The sequence below is a fragment of the Protomyctophum bolini genome (genome assembly GCF_963924005.1).
Source record: "Protomyctophum bolini genome assembly, chromosome: 20".
In the NCBI taxonomy this organism is placed as follows: Eukaryota; Metazoa; Chordata; class Actinopteri; order Myctophiformes; family Myctophidae; genus Protomyctophum; species Protomyctophum bolini.
The window spans coordinates 23,390,606-23,406,714 of NC_137881.1; the positions used below are offsets into that span (position 1 = coordinate 23,390,606).

At 41.6% G+C, this 16,109-nt stretch overlaps 1 protein-coding gene across 1 annotated transcript; it reads right to left on the bottom strand.

Moving 5' to 3' along the window:
• Nucleotides 1-1,507: 1,507 nt before the first annotated feature.
• Nucleotides 1,508-11,304, bottom strand: tmem185 (transmembrane protein 185). The gene is made up of 7 exons (XM_080792690.1): nucleotides 11,107-11,304; nucleotides 9,591-9,767; nucleotides 8,542-8,749; nucleotides 7,770-7,853; nucleotides 6,736-6,912; nucleotides 5,459-5,582; nucleotides 1,508-4,385 (listed from the first exon to the last, which is right to left on the bottom strand). The coding sequence occupies exons 1-7, from the start codon at nucleotides 11,142-11,144 to the stop codon at nucleotides 4,135-4,137; spliced, it is 1,059 nt and encodes a 352-aa protein (XP_080648816.1). The 5' UTR covers nucleotides 11,145-11,304; the 3' UTR covers nucleotides 1,508-4,134.
• Nucleotides 11,305-16,109: the final 4,805 nt, after the last annotated feature.

Sequence of the window (16,109 nt, forward strand, 5' to 3'; positions counted from 1 at the left end):
ACAAGAGTGACAAGACCGCACATATACAATATGTCTTCTAAATCCTGACACTGGTGCTCAAACTATAGTTCATGTCAAGGACCCCCAAAAAATTATAATGATCCGTGATCCGCTGACCCCCATCTCAAAATATGTTGTTCCTGCATGACCTGCAGGGACCCTCTTCACCCCAGAAGCAAAGATTTGAGTTACAAACGTTCGCTGTGAAAGAATATACAATTCAAAGATTTGTAGCACATATATTCACAAAAATAGCTAAAGTTTACAATAATTGGTTAAAGTGGTTAAGAGCTATAAAGGTGACACAGATGCGTTCCAGGTCTCAATTGGTTAAGATGACGAATACTGAAGAATTGATAATGATATGACAGTGATGATTATGATGATGTTCATTGGTTAAAGTGAGTGAAAGACAGACAGATAATTCTTCATTTTTCCCTCTGTATGACAAGTTTTATTAGTTAGTTAGGCGATTTTTCATTCTGTGAATCTATGGTTGGTGTCTTTGAAGGCTGATGGTCATGTTGAAATATTATCTAGGGATATAGACCTTTTAAAAAAAATATGATAGCATTTGCCACCTTGAATGTCCCTCACTAGTGAAGAGCCTGGTCTGGGCCCATGTACTAAATGGCAGTGTGCACACATGTGACTCAGGTTAAGGTTCCACCGTGATTTGAACTTGGATTGCCGGATTCAGAATCCTGAGTGCTAACCATTACACCATGGAAGTCCTCTTTCTGTAACATGTTGTTCAGAAGACTTGTAGATGTCACTAAAGGGCCAGTTAATGGTTGAGTGCGATTGAGGGACAGAGCTATATAATGCTATTTTAATGATTAATCATCGATTTATTAAAAAACTAAACATGACCAGCAATAAACCGATTGTATACATGTGAAATTGTGAATGTCATAATCTATGGATTTTTGTACATCTTAGTCATATCTCAAGTCCACTTTCATCGAAGGCAATTGGGGACATGAACAAATTGACAAAATCTACTGAAAGAAAGCAAGATAATTTCTGATATGAAGATAAAATCCATGTAATCTTTACACACGGTTTCGTGGAATGACTCAAATATTAGTACCCCTTAGTTTCCATGCCCCAACCATAGAGTTGGAAACGATATGTCCAGCAGGGGGAGTCGTTGACCAGGCTATGTCTGCACCACCCTGCATGCCTTCAGTACGGGTGAACACAGCCAAACACCACAACGTCTAGTATGCCAGAATGGCCATATTTAGCCATATTTCAACGTCCTGATAACGGTTGATATTTCGTGCATTTAATGCAGTATGAATATGACATGTGAATCCGCTGCTGAGTTCTATATAGCCGTTACAGGTTAATGTTGAAACAACCAGATACCTGATGAAGGTCGTTTAGACCGAAACATTGTCACTCTGAATAAACTACTGCTCAAGACAGTGTGCGGGACCTTTTTCTCCTAAATCTTTTTGTATTAAAACATCATATCCAGGCATGTATGGTACATGTTTATACAAACATTTTATATGGATTTTACTTTTACGCACATTGTTACCACAATTACTGTCTAATAAAGTCAGAGACTTGGAATAGCATGCTGAGCCAGTTTGTCCTTTGTCCTCCATGATGACTCACGTGTTGCCTGCTTAAATGTTGACAAAGTAGAGACAGAACAACTCTGATATCATTCTTCCAATATGATTTATTGCATCTGTGTCCGTTGTCGTTGATACCACACCCTTGGGTCGAACATTGACAGGAATCTGGGCTAGCGTGACTAACTCCAATAGAATGGATGTGGCAGAAGAGTTAGCCCATTCTTCACCCCCTGTACCTTTAATACAGCAAAACATTATGTACTCAGAAGTATATGACGGAATAAAAAGGATGCAATTGTGTTTACATATACCATATAATAAACAGCATGTAGCATTTCCACACATCTCTGTAGCCTACATCTCTTTGTAGTGTTGTCAAGCATCAAATGAAAAAATATAAACTAGTTGCATACCGGTACTCATCTAAATAAAATAAAAAATCAACAAAAAAGGTCTCTTTCCTATGGAAAGAATTTCAGCACTTAAACAATTGTGTAGAGACAGGTATTTATTACCTAGCATTTGAATTTGAATAATTATTGAATTTGAATGGCCTCAAGATGTTCCTTTCCCCACAGCACCATAATGTAACCTTAGGAAGTTGTCTAAACCACCGGTTCCCAAACACTGGGTCCGGACACATTTGTGGTGAGTCACAGATTAAGAAGCATTTTTATGGGTCCCTAACATTTTGTTTCAAAAACCATTCCTAAATAAGCAAAAATGTTCATGAATAAAAAACAAATGCAATGATTTCTCAGTAATTTCATTTAGAAATAAATTAAAAATCAAAGAAATGCCATAAATTAGAAAACAAATGGTTAAGAAGTAGTGAATAGCTGCTCTACAAGCTCACAACGCAGCTGCTATTTTCTCGTCAAATTTCTCGTTTGGGTCTTGAGCTAAAAGGTTTGGGAACCACTGGTCTAAACCAGTAACAGCCGTATACGTGCACACATTTCCACTGTACTGTGCTAAGCATCACCCCATTCATAACCCTCTCCCTTAACCATAAGATGCATCTCATCCTCCATAACCATGTCATCCCTTAACCATAAGATGTGGTCCTCTCTAAATTAATGGGTGGGACACAACACTAGCACTGCCAGGGTTTTGGGGTTAGATGACAATGTGACCACTCATGCTAATAAAACAAAACATAACAAAAGAAAATCAATATATGGACACCAGCCATTGTTTGGAAATGTGCTTTTCCCCCAAATTAGTTTGCTTTCTGGCCTGAGACCAATTTACTGGAAAACAGGTCCCTGAGATGTCATAAAATGGAAATGTATGTGTTGGCTTGAACAAAAACTAAAGGATGTAGACCAAACTGCTGCAGTAATGACCCAAAAAAAGGAAAAAACAATATGATGTACTTAAAACAATATTGGAGAATTTGAATGTTGATGGTTACTTGAAGAAACCAGACAATGTGTGATCAGTTTTGTGTTGGGATGAGACCGTAGCCCCCTGGAAACTACAGAAGGCTCATTTGCACATGGGTCAATTAATATATATGAGAACAGCTTTTCCTGTTGATTTCAGCACAGATGTGGTTTGACACCAAGGTCAAATCAAGTAAAGACAATCACAGGCAAGTATTTAAAGTCAATGTTACATTTGTTGTGATTAACAATTTAACTGAAGCTGAATGATTGCAAATTGTTCAGATGCAATAAACCAAACAACCTTTTACCTGTAACAGAAAACCTCTATAATCTGTCAGTCTGCAATCTGGTCCCCATCTGGCCCACTTCTTGAATTATATACAATTATAAACACAGCCTGTCCTCTCCTGGGAAAGGCAAAGAAAGTGCCATTAGAGTTCTGCTGTCAAATACCACTTGAGTAGTAACAACAGGTGTAAACTGATAAAAAAAAAAAACATCCAATTCGATGGTCCCCATCAGAAACCATGCAGAGTATCAAGAGAGGTCCCCAGAACCCAACAAAGGTCCTCCATCTCTCCAGGTCCACTCGTCAGCAAGGTGTGCGTAGATCCAGCTTCGTCTTTCAGCCTCCAAAATATCACAGAAGTCAGACATGACTCCATTCAACTCAGTTTTTGCAAGGCTACCGATTAAATCGATAACAGTTCGTTAAGCCACTGTAAAGGGCTCTGCCATTTTGCTCAGATATAGTTCCCCCCCAGTCAAGCATTTCAAGAGTGTTCACTTTCCTGGAGAGCCCAAGAAGTCAACTACAAAATAGTCAAGAGAAACAAAATCCTTGCTTAATAAGTAACCACTTAAACCCTATATACGGAATTGAGCAGGGTTCCTCCGGGGACCATGCGTGGCCCACTCCTTTCTCTACGCTACACCAAACCTCGTCAGTGAAAATAGCCGATAATACAAGCTCACAGTGCCATGCATTGCGAAATTGTAGATCGGCAATTTTCGCCTATTCCTGTCTTATTGTGACATGCCCAGAATAGGCACACTAGGGTTCAAGTGGTTAAATCCCCTGGTATGTTGGCTATAATTATGAGCCCAAGTCAGGACAGTGTTCCCCTAAATGTCAGCTGCCAAACAGCGGATTAGTCAGGCATGTCGATGCACAGCTTTGGGGGCGGGACAAAGTACTTCCCGGGGCTCTGTGTGATTACCACTCCCGTCTTCTTGTGAAACATAGGGGCGACCTTTGGCGGTGGTTCGGGTACTGGCAGATCCTCCGCCGCCTCTGGGTCCTCGCTGCGCTGGAGGTCATAGGACACGTTACCGTACTCGCGCAGGAAGGGGAGGAGCTCCAACAGAAAGTGGCAGAAGTCCTTGCGGATGCCGAACCACCCTGGAGGAAAGGGACAATTCTTAGGAAGATTTATATTACAGAGCTGTAACTCTGTTAGTAGTAAAACAATGGTGAAATTAATTCATAATACAGTGTGTGTGCACGTGCGTGCGTAAATAAAATAAGTATCTCCTATCTTTATCAATAGATAGGAGATATACTGTGAGGTTATAGTGTGGGGTCGGTGTCACTTAGATGACGAAAGTTCTCTCCAGTGGGCAATTTTGTTTTGATAGTGAACAATGGCTGAATCCCTTCCAGAGCTCTGTAAAATTAGAAGAACTCTAATGCTTGCCCAGTTGCCCACATGGAACAGCCCATCACTCACTCAGTGCTCCTCACGTCATTCAACCCTGGCACAGCATTATCTTCCAAACCAAGTGCAGAGCCTCCGCAATAGGTTTTGATAACTACAATAGAGGGCGGCGGGCACCATTCTGGACTAAAGTCGATCCCAATGGAATCCTGATGGGCGGCTCCGCTGATCTGGAGTCAGATAAATGTGGTAGGCTATGTGTCTTGGTGTAGGCTACTGTAGACAGTAGGCTATATCTATATTTTATGTATGTAGGCTTTAGTAGCCTGGCCACTACTTTACAAAACAAGTTGGTAAAGTTGTAGCTATCTTGTGCACACACACACAGCCCAGCTACACTTTAGCGCACAGCCGTGACAGAAGAAGCGGACGCCGACATCATTCCGGATTTTTAGACAGCTGGTGGATGGAAAAGAAGCTCCACCCCCGCGGCTGACTGACGCGGAGGAGAGCGTTTCCAGGAATCTGTCAGCCGCGGAGGTGGAGTTTCTTTTCCATCCATCAGCTGTCTAAAAAGCCGGAATGATGTCGGGCGTCAGTTTCTTCTGTCCGCGGCTGTGCGCTAAGGTGTAACACACACAGCCAGTGTGAAGGGAAACAGAGCAAATTAAATATGCAAGAATGATGCAACTTCTCCTCCCATTTGCATCGAGTAGGTGTGAATGCGACTTTAGTGTCTGGATTTATAGTATAAGCAGCAAAGCACATAATCATGTATACGGATCCTTATTGGAAAAAAAAGCAGGACAATACTCACAGTGGTTCCCCCCTTTCTGTCCGAAGGTGGTCGCCATCAGTGTGAGCAGCGACAGCCAGAGAGGAACAAACACACACACGTAGCTCAGACTGTTGTGGCCGTCCAACTTGTGCACCAGAAGGATCTGCAAGAGAGATGAGAATCTTGCCATTATCTCAGAATCTATGGAGCTATCCATGGTTTTGATCAATACGCTGAAGTTCTGTCCTAATTTCTGACTTCAGAAGGCATCTCGTTTGGAATGTAAACACTTCTAAACCTTAGAGTATATATTAATAGACGGCACCGGAGTTCTCCTCCCATCCACTTGCATAAAGTTGCTCAAAAGCGCATGAGGCGATTTCACTCCTCCTTCCGGGTAGGAACAGAGTGCATTCTGGGATGGATTGGGCCGAAACACATGAACGCGCAATGATAGTCAACGGACCAGCATGTTCATGTGTTTGGGCCAGCAGGGTTTCCTCCGGGTGCCGTCTCTATTAATATATACTCTAAGTTCTAAACAGAGATCAGACTCATTAGCGCGAGGTAGTAATGGAAGATTTCACCTCCCGGTTTTGGGGGGAAATGGAAGGCAGGGCTTTTCAGAGTAAAATCTCCCTCATGTTCTGGGCACTATTGCCTTTATTTTGAAAAATTACGGGGCATAAAAAGTGTTAACTAACCTCCAATGTTTGTATTTATTATCCAATGTTTTTAGATTAAAAGAAAGAAAAGAAATTGTATGAATTTAATAAAGCCATACAAAGAAAAAATGTCAACAGTTGTGGAGCAAACAATATTTGTCCCACTCATTTTAATGGTCATGAGGCAACATGTGAGCTTGTAGAACTGCTATTTTAGCCTATTTCGAACGTGTTATTTTATAGGGCATAGGAGTGGCAGCCATTGTGTGCGTCCACAAGTCAAAGCATCTTCATTTTTCCCAAAGATATTCATGACCATGAAAGATTTGATTCTGTGAAGAAAACCGCTAAACAAGGGTATTTATTAAACATGCGTTTTCTAATTTATGGAATTTATTATATCTTTCTGTGATTTCATGAAATTACTGAATTTTGTCTATAATTAATGACACTCTTAGCTTTATTGGGGAATGAATGTTTTTTTTTTTTAATGCTTTGAAATAAAAACTAATTGTAGGAAACAAAACAAAAATGTGGGTCCCGACTCCTGCCCCAGTGTTCGGGACATGGCCAAAATAGGGATGCCAGGTTGGAGAATCTGGTTAAAACGGCTTGGTGGTTCCGCCACTACGGGAACAAGTTGGGACTCACCTCAAAGGTGAGCAGCGGAACGACGATGGTCATCCAGCTGATGGCCATGGTGATGTGGGTGCGGCGCTGCTCGGCGATGATGTCGATGGAGCGGAGGAAGAGGACGGACCAGATGATGTAATAAAGCACCACCAGGCACAGGAAGGACATCAGGATCCACAGCGGGACACACACCACCTGTGAAGACACACACACACACACACACACACACACACACACACACACGATATTCGCCCATGTTCAAAGATGTAGTCATTATTTACCTCTGGTTAATACTTTTTTTATATTAAACATATGCAGATACAACGTTTCTGTCCGACATCGACGATGTGTGACCATATTTGACTGAGAGCCTGCCATTGTGCAACCTCTAGCCTTTCACCAGAGGATAGCACAGGCAGACTCTTCACATACTAGAGCTTGTAGCTAGGTGTAACGTTAGAGACCACAGAAGGTCATGCCTGATGGCTCTGCATCAATGTAATAAATATGCGCTGTGAGCCAGCGTGAGCCATGATGTCATCGGTTTTACGGATTCAACGTTTTGCCTGTTTACATGGAGAAGGGATAAAAGGGCATTCTCAAAGATTTCCACTCCTGTGTCTAAAGGGACACCAGCAAACGATACTTTATGTTGCCGTTTTCTATGAACACCATTCTCGTGTAACCACCTGAGAGAAGACGGATAGTTTATCCTTTAGTAAGGCTGTGGAAGTATTCACACTATTGTTGGATTCATTGGGGAAAGGAGATCAACGTCAATGCAAATTGGTGAAGCATCAAGCAGCAGCAACCAACACCGGTAGCCTTTTTCGTTTTGTTTTTTTAAGGTGGGTTTTAATCGTCTGTAACTCATAATTATCTAACGAGTTACTTTTCCCAGAAGGTCATCTTGTAACGTAACAGGATTATTTTTAATGACAGTAATCCAGTAACCTAACAAAGTTTAGAAAGTAATGTTACACAACACTGATTATATATTTTCAATATATTTTTGCAATCACATTGCAATTTTGAGTGTGTGCGTGTCTCACCAGCCATGGCCAGTGGATGATCCTATCCAGCCTGAGAGCGATGAAGATGAACTGGAGAATATTCACAGAACACAGTACCTCCAGCTGAGAGAGAGAGAACCAAAAAAAGCAGAGAGAGAGAGAGATATATACACATGGATTGTATAATTGTACCAGTCAGTTAACCACATAAATCTTCAATGCTTTTCTGCCACACCTTTGTGAGAAATGAAAAATTCAATAGTGTTATTATATAAAATAAAAAAATCTATGCTTAGTTAAAAGTAAACTAGCACTTTTTTCTATGTACACTAAATCTCTTGTGGCAAATCTACAAGATTGGCTGGGTGCTAGGGTTTAAATGGCAGATCTTCACATGATATGACATGCTCACATCATATTTTAGACATTTTGACCTTTCTGAGCTTATCTGAGTTATCTAGATCGGCTAAAAAAGCATTTCATTACGAGTGTGTGTGTATATCCCTGCGTTTAAGTTATATTGAGTTTTGACCAAAATCTAATCAAATCATACTTTTCAGCCAAAGAATAAAATAAGTGGTTAGTTACTGCTAGAGCATGTTTATTTTTGAGCGGTGGCACACCGTCTCCAAAGGGCTTTGTGTGTGTGTTTATGCGTATGCATGTCTGAGTAGGACCTTTGCTTTGACCACTGCAGATCATTGGAGTGCGACACAGACACACGCGGAAGGAGGGGTCGGACTCATTACCCCCCCTCCCCTCCCCCGCCGCTCACTTCACATTATGGTGTGATTGTTATCGTTTCCTTTACCTCGAGTGAGCGGTCGTGTCTGAAGCCCCAGACGCAGGCTGCCACGGAGACGGGCGACACAAAGAACAGCGGCATGAAGACCAGCAGCCAGAAGTAGTTCCCCCTGGCCACGCGGTCACACACCAGCACCTCGAACATCAGCAGCAGCACGTGGAGACCCACCGCGATCAGCATGGCCTTAAACTCCACACACGTCTCGCCCTCAGCCCTGAATGGGAAGACACACGTTCACAGTACCAAAAGTAGAATAAGGTACTCATTGTCCAGAATGTCCCATTTCAAGTTTTCAAATGTATACATATCTTTTGAAAATAGCAGATCATTCAAGCTCACAATGCGTCGATCGGCTATTTTTAAATGGTAAAAGTACAATATTTGCCTCCGAGATGTGGTGGAGTAGAACTAAAGGTATTGGAAATTGTACAAATACCTCAAAATTGTACTTTTGAAAATTAACTTTGTTACTTTACACCACTGTAAATAGGTATTTTTTTCTTATTTTAGTGGAATTAAAGACAGACTAGTAAACGGAGGACAGAGAAGGGGGTACGTGACTTGCAATGCTGAGCACCGGTATGTCCAAGTGAACCATTGCACATGGATTGCGGACACGAAGAACATGATGCTGCTCCTCAAACATAAACTACATTATTTCTGAGGAAAGAAATCATCCAGTAAAGTGCTACTTGAGAGAGGTTTCTCCAACCCCTGGAAATGAATCAATTAGAAGGGTGGCGCGTTAACAGCCTCTGTGATCTCATTGTCCCTTTCTCTCCAGACTGGCTACCTAAGAAGGGAAAGTCAAACTAGGGGGCTTTCATGAGTCCATTGATTCTGAAGCATTTGCGTCAGGCTAAAAACGGCCATTATCACAAATGTGATGAGTCATCATTTAGAAAAGTGGCTATGGCCGTTCTCCAGTAAAATAAATAAATAGCAAATCCAACACATTTCAATCTCATTGGACTAAAACTAAAAGATTCAAGCACGTTGGCAAACTCTACAAGACAACATAATCCAAAACATCCATGTCATGGAGACTACAGTACCTGTACTGGGGGTTGTGTGCCCAGACTCCTGTGCCCACTGAAGCCCCTATGATGACCAGTAGCTTCCAGAGCCAAATGGGAGTGAACACTGCCCAGTAACTCCACTGGATGACTCCATCCAACCGCAAGGATAGCAGCACGGAGAACAGCAACAGGCATGAGTAGATCAGGAACTTGCTGTGCGTGGGATGGGGAATTGGTGGAGAGGGGTGGGGGAGGGGAGGTTGAATTTTAAGTGCACAAAATACAGATATAATAATCCCCTAAACAGTTTCAGCACAGTAAACCAAAATAACATTAAGCTGTGCGAGATGGAGATATTCCAGAAGAATGGCTTGGTTTATCTCTACAGGTATGAGTATGTCAAACAATGGATGAGAGCTAGGGACAAAGTGATGAAAAGAAAACACAGCAGGGAGAGCATATTCATAGTTTCATACATATTATAAATGAATTAATGTAGCATCTAAAGTGTCAGCGAGATGACATTGAGATGGGTTTAGTGCTGATTAACCCATGGTAATGTGGACTGGAGGGACAGCTTGTGCATAATGGCAGTGAGTGATACAATACAATATATTTTTAATCATGGCTATTAAAAAAAATGTTTTGTTCTGAGGCCGACCCTTTCTTCCTTTAAATTAGGTCTGTGTGTGATATGGACAAAATAACATTTCTCATGATATTCGTTTGTGACCAAATAAATACCGCAATATAAATATTGTGACAATATCTTCCTTTTTTTGGTCAACAAATAGCTGGGCGTAAGTGATTAAAAGCAGGAATCATCACTTATTGATATAATAAGTACACAACCTTGAAATTAATGTTTATCATTCCGTATGTAAGATAACACACAGCACAAACTGAATAAATTAGCATCACCACCAGAAATCTATGTGATTGACTCGGTTTGATTCAACGACGTAACATGCCAGGTTATCATTCATGTCGTGCATTTGCGGGCCTTTTGTTTGGTCACAATGTTTGTAGACATTGATGTAAAACAGACCTATAATATCAATTTATGATGAGGTAAGATTAAGGAAGATCATAACTGTATATTTTCCACATACAAATAATACGTTTTTAAGAATGCACGTGATTATTTCACAAAATGTCAAAACAATCTCATTCCTAGCTCACCAGAGCTATCCCATTCCCAGATTGGGGACATTAAGGCTTACAAGACATTATTTACATGGTTGAAACAATAAGAGCACGACAGAAAAAGCAGTGGCATGCAGTCGTGCGAGGCTAGTTTTCCAAACAGTTCAAACACAGGCCAGCGTTAGCAGGGTTAGCCTGGCCTACTCTGGTAACAGTTAGCACAAGTTGCTTCCCAGCATCTAACGCCTTTTATCAACCTCACAAATCAATTCATTTACACGACCAATTGACAGATGTGTAATTAGCTACCACAACGTGCCCAACTGTGTGTGGACTGTGGACTAAAACAAACTAGCAGGCGAGCTAACCTGCTAGCTATGCTAAGTGGTGGGATGTTTTTGGTTACCTGGGGTTGAAATCTTGAAACAGTCCTCTTAAATTCATGGTGAAAACAACGCTGTGTGTCTCGGCGGAGCGTCGGTTCACATTATACACGTGTTTGTTATTGTTAGATCCATATTTCAGCTGTTTTATTGTCTTGTGGTGCGCTGTGCTTTCCAGACAGAGGTCGCACAGAAAGAAGTCTGTTTGTTTTGCTTTCGCACTCAGTGTGTTGGCTAAAAGCTAACGAAACCACGCCCCGCAGTATGACGTCGTTGCGATACTCTCGTAGATTTATAATATTTATTTAAGTGTAATAATAGTAGACAAGTAGTAATAATAATATTAATATTAAATAATAAAAAATAAGTTAATGCCGTTAACTATGAAATGTAGCATAGCGTGTATGTGTTCTACAAGCTTGTGTGTGACTGTGTGATCTACAAGCTCGTAGTGCTACGCCGCTACGCCGTTTGTAGATCTGTGTGTGTGTGTGTGTGTGTGTGTGTGTGTGTGTGTGTGTGTGTGTGTGTGTCCATTTCCTGTCAGTCTACTTTCAACCTATCAATAAAGGCAACAAACAAACAAACAATATCTTTAAAATAATAGTGCATCACGTGACATCACCCCCCTGGTGCCCAGCCAGGTCATGGTGACATCATCAGGGATGGAGGGATGGATCATAGACAAGGTTACTAGTAGTAGGTGTGGGGGGTACCAGATCTTCTCGGCTGCAAGAAGTTCTCGTGGTCCTATAAGATTAGCCTACCTGCTGAGAGTACCTCTGTGCAATAAACTGCTGTTTTGGACCGTGGAGCGTTGTTCAATAAAGTTTGGATACGTGATGACGTCGGTCTCCCGAGAACTTCTTGCAGCCGAGAAGATCTGGTACCCACAGAAATTGGGCTCCCGAACTATGACTGTGGCTTCCTCTCCTTTCACACTAACAGGTGCGAGGTCTTCCGTTCATCTGTTCTGTTGACGCCAACACCATCATCACTAACCCTGAGCCTAACCCCAACCTGGTCCTCCTGGCGAACGAGAACGACCCCGTCACTAACCCCAACGTGGTCCTTCTGGTGAACGAGACCAACACTGTCACTAATCCTGACCCTATAGGCCCCAACATCGGTGAAAGAGAACAGGACGTGGGAGTGCCTTGGAGCACTGCAGGGACATCGGTGTCGACTCCAGCCAACCTGATCATCATTACAGCGACCACCAGTATGACCTGGTGAGCCTGCAGTCCGAGGACGACCACCGCTACGCCAGGGACAGGATCCAGGAGGCCATGACCAATTTGAAGATTCGGGTTGAGATGTCACATTGTAGTTGTTGCCTCATTTGTACAGGTCAATGGCGCCTTTATTAGCAGTGCGGAAGCTCAGAAGAATATTGGCCTTGTTCCGAATAAAGATTATGTTGCTTTATTGCTGTGTAATATTCACGCTCTGTGTGAATGTACTCGTGGCATGTGTAAAGATTTTAACCCAAAGCCTAACTCTAATGCTATAACACTAACCTTGGCAATAAAAATGTGTCTCATTCTGAATCTAAAACAATGTCTCGTTTATCATATAGGAAGAGGTCAGCATATAACTAAGCTTGGACAATAACGACAAGGTTTGACTAAACCAAAGCTGAGTCCTAATTAAGTAACACAACATGTTTTACCTCCTTTGCTTTCCATGTTGTGGTGTTCCAGGTGTGGACAGGTCTGCGTTTCCTGGCGGGCGAGTGGCTCTGGGTGGGGCACTGTGGAACCCTACCCAAAGACCACACCACCCAGTGGCAGATCAGGGACTGCATGGAGAGAAGGAACTTCCTCTGCACTGAGGTCTAGTAGCCACGCACCATTTGAACTTGTGGTCATTTACAGTATATAAAGAACATGAGTACTATGCAGATGTTATTTAGAAGTACTGTACATATAGCCCATGCCGTTTGCTTGACCACAAATTCTACTAATGTTATTTAGATAGCATATTGTTTAGAATGTGGTTCTCTAACATTTTCATGTCAAGGACCCATAAATTGACACTTCTGTTCCAGTAAGTGAAGATTTTGGTTGAATGGTTAGATTTAGTACATAATTCTACAACTGTTAAGTTTGATGTTTACTTTGTATTGTTTATTTTGTAATGCCCTGTCTTAGTGACTTTGAAACGTCTTGTTGAAATTGCCTAGGGTTCATGCCATTTACTGACTCTGATCTCACACTAAATGCCAAAATAGTAAATTGAATAAGGCAAGTATAATTGTATACTTCATTGCGGATGAAGAATAAATATTCTGATATTATTGCCAAATGTTTTCCCGAGAATAGCTGCTTTTCTTAGGAATAAATCCACAACATCAAATTGTAAAATGTTTTATTTCCCACAGCAGAGAGCTTCAAGTGATAAAGATTTGCACAATGTTCTGATGTGACTATAAGGATGTCTTGGCTTAGTTGGCTTTATGCCAAGGAAAGCTCTAACAATGGTTTTAGCCACCGTCACACAGAGCAACCAAAACAATGTAACTGGACCTGGCTGAAAAAAACACGTCTGGAAGTGGAAGTGGACTGGAAAGGACTTAGGGCTCCGGTATTGAAGTGTATCTATTCTACGTACGAGCATAGACATGGTAACACCCCGCCTGCCTCTGATTGGCCTACCGACACTGCCCGTCTTGTCCCCATGGTCTCGCCAGACTGTCCTCCGAGACGCGAGGTTACTCCGTGGTGGAAAATACTAATAAGAGAGAGAATGGCATTTTTTGTAGAAGAGGCAAACTAAAATTGTTTAAGTCGTTTGCTTTGATTGAATGATTTATTGAACACATACGTTGTATGATTTGATTTGGGTGTGTTCTGAATTAAATTGTTGATTATCATGTATTAATCAAATTATAGTAAACTAATACTATTATACAAAAAAGGGAAAGAGACCTTTTTACAGTACAATAATATACAATATACAATAATAATAGTTTCAAGTTTACACATACGGCATAAACAATATTAGTTTGCCTCTTCTACAAAAATAAAAGTTACTGTTGCGCGTGCCAAGCTGTCATTCTCTTGTATTATATCATACTTGTATTATTTATTTATTTCCCACGAAGGAGTAACCTTGCAGCAGACTATCCAGATAGCTATCCACCTCGGAGGAAACTCTGTTAAGGCCGGTACTCGGCGGGGCGTTACCATGTCTATGCTCAGACGTAGAATAGATATACGCGGTATTGAATGCTTCTACATCAACACCAGAGGCGTATTTACAATAGAGGCAAGGCAGGCAGATGCATCTCCAACTCCCTTTGAAAAACAAAATAGAGGCAAAAGGAATGCAAATGAATGCCTTTGTCTCATGGGGTGCCAGGTGTGGGGGTCTGAGTGGACCATCGCCTGTAGCCTACTTGCCTGGCAGGTAGGCCGACAATCTCTTTAGAAACCTGTGTTTCTGAACCACAAAATGCAATTGAAAAGTGGGACGCAAATGAGTAGACTACAGCTTTGTTCCCACTCAATTTAAGCAGTGTCCTTACTACTTCCCTGGGAAAGCGAACAAGAGTCAATTGTGACAATGATTTACATATCATGTTAAACTAGATAGTAGACTGATAACCTCTCTCCTAATATAGTATAAATAGTCTGTGTCTCCAATTAATGTTTGAGAGAGATTTAACTTAAGGTCTGAACTATTCAGTTATAGGTAATGTCAAGTGCAACCCTGTTGTAATTGCAATGTTGAAATGAGTCACTAATTTGTGCAGGACATCATGTTCACCTTATCTGTAATGCTCCATACTGTGCTTTTTTAGAATAAAAATACATACATTGATTATACTTGCATATTCCCTTTATTACCGGTTTTCAGTTTTGAAGTGTTGTTCTTTTTTGTTTTTGCCCCCCTCTGGGGGTCCGCGGGTGTCAGCGTATTTTTTGCCTCCGTAAAATGTCATTCCTGGATACCCCACTGATCAACACTCTGGACCTGCAACACAGTGAAAAACAAGATCTGTAATTATTGTCAAGCTTTCACCACCTCATAGCTGTCAATGTTATTTTGCATGGCTGTGTTGTTGAACATTTACACAGCTTAACGTCGGGAAAGTTACACGACTGAGGTACTGACCCACCCAGGTGATGCTGTGTGTAGCCTCCAGCCAATCGGGCTCAGCCCTATTGGCACGGTAGGTTGTACGTTGGTCTGGCGAGTGGGAGCCCCGGGTTCAATCCCTGCTTCCGCGCAATGCTATAGAATCTGGCGTAGTCGGCAGAACGTGGAGCGTGATATCCTCGCATGAGGGACATCATGTGACTTTTTTATGGTCTAAAGGTACAGTATGCCAGGAGATGTTGGCAGCCCTACGGTATGTTTATATTTTCAAATGGACACCCCTGTACTACATGTCAAAAGCGCTACATTGAAGGTCAGTAGATTCCAGTAAACTGACCTGGGCTTTATTGTTGGAAGGTGACGGTCAGCCCTGACGCAGTCTTCACCACCACTCTCTCGCCTAGTAGTCTGTCTCCTAGCGTTTGAGAGAGATTGAACAACAACAACAAAAACCATTACCACCTATATTTCACTCAGAGAGAGCAGCACATTGTTACCCCACCTTAAATGTTATAACTGTATGTGGTTAAACACTAACACTAACAAATATAGCAGTACTACATTAATAAAAACGTCCTTACCTTGTCTCACCTCTGCCCTCCTCCTCTTCTCTCGGTGACCCAGTCTGTAATTTTGATTAATTGTCACAGAAATAATTGCAATTAACGATTTAATTGTGTTGTTGTTTTTTGCATTGAACACAAATTCTGTCTGGCTTCGTAAAGGACAATTCCACAGGGCGGACATGACAAATTAATGACTGACATATTTTAACGTTATACTTTCAAAATGTTTAGAACAATGACACAGCCCATCTACAAGCTATTTATTTTTAATGTTTGAAAATGGGTGAACATTTTTCAGCATGGAAAACGATTATGAGGTTGTTATGTAATAATTGTGGCAGGCCTACTGTTGATAG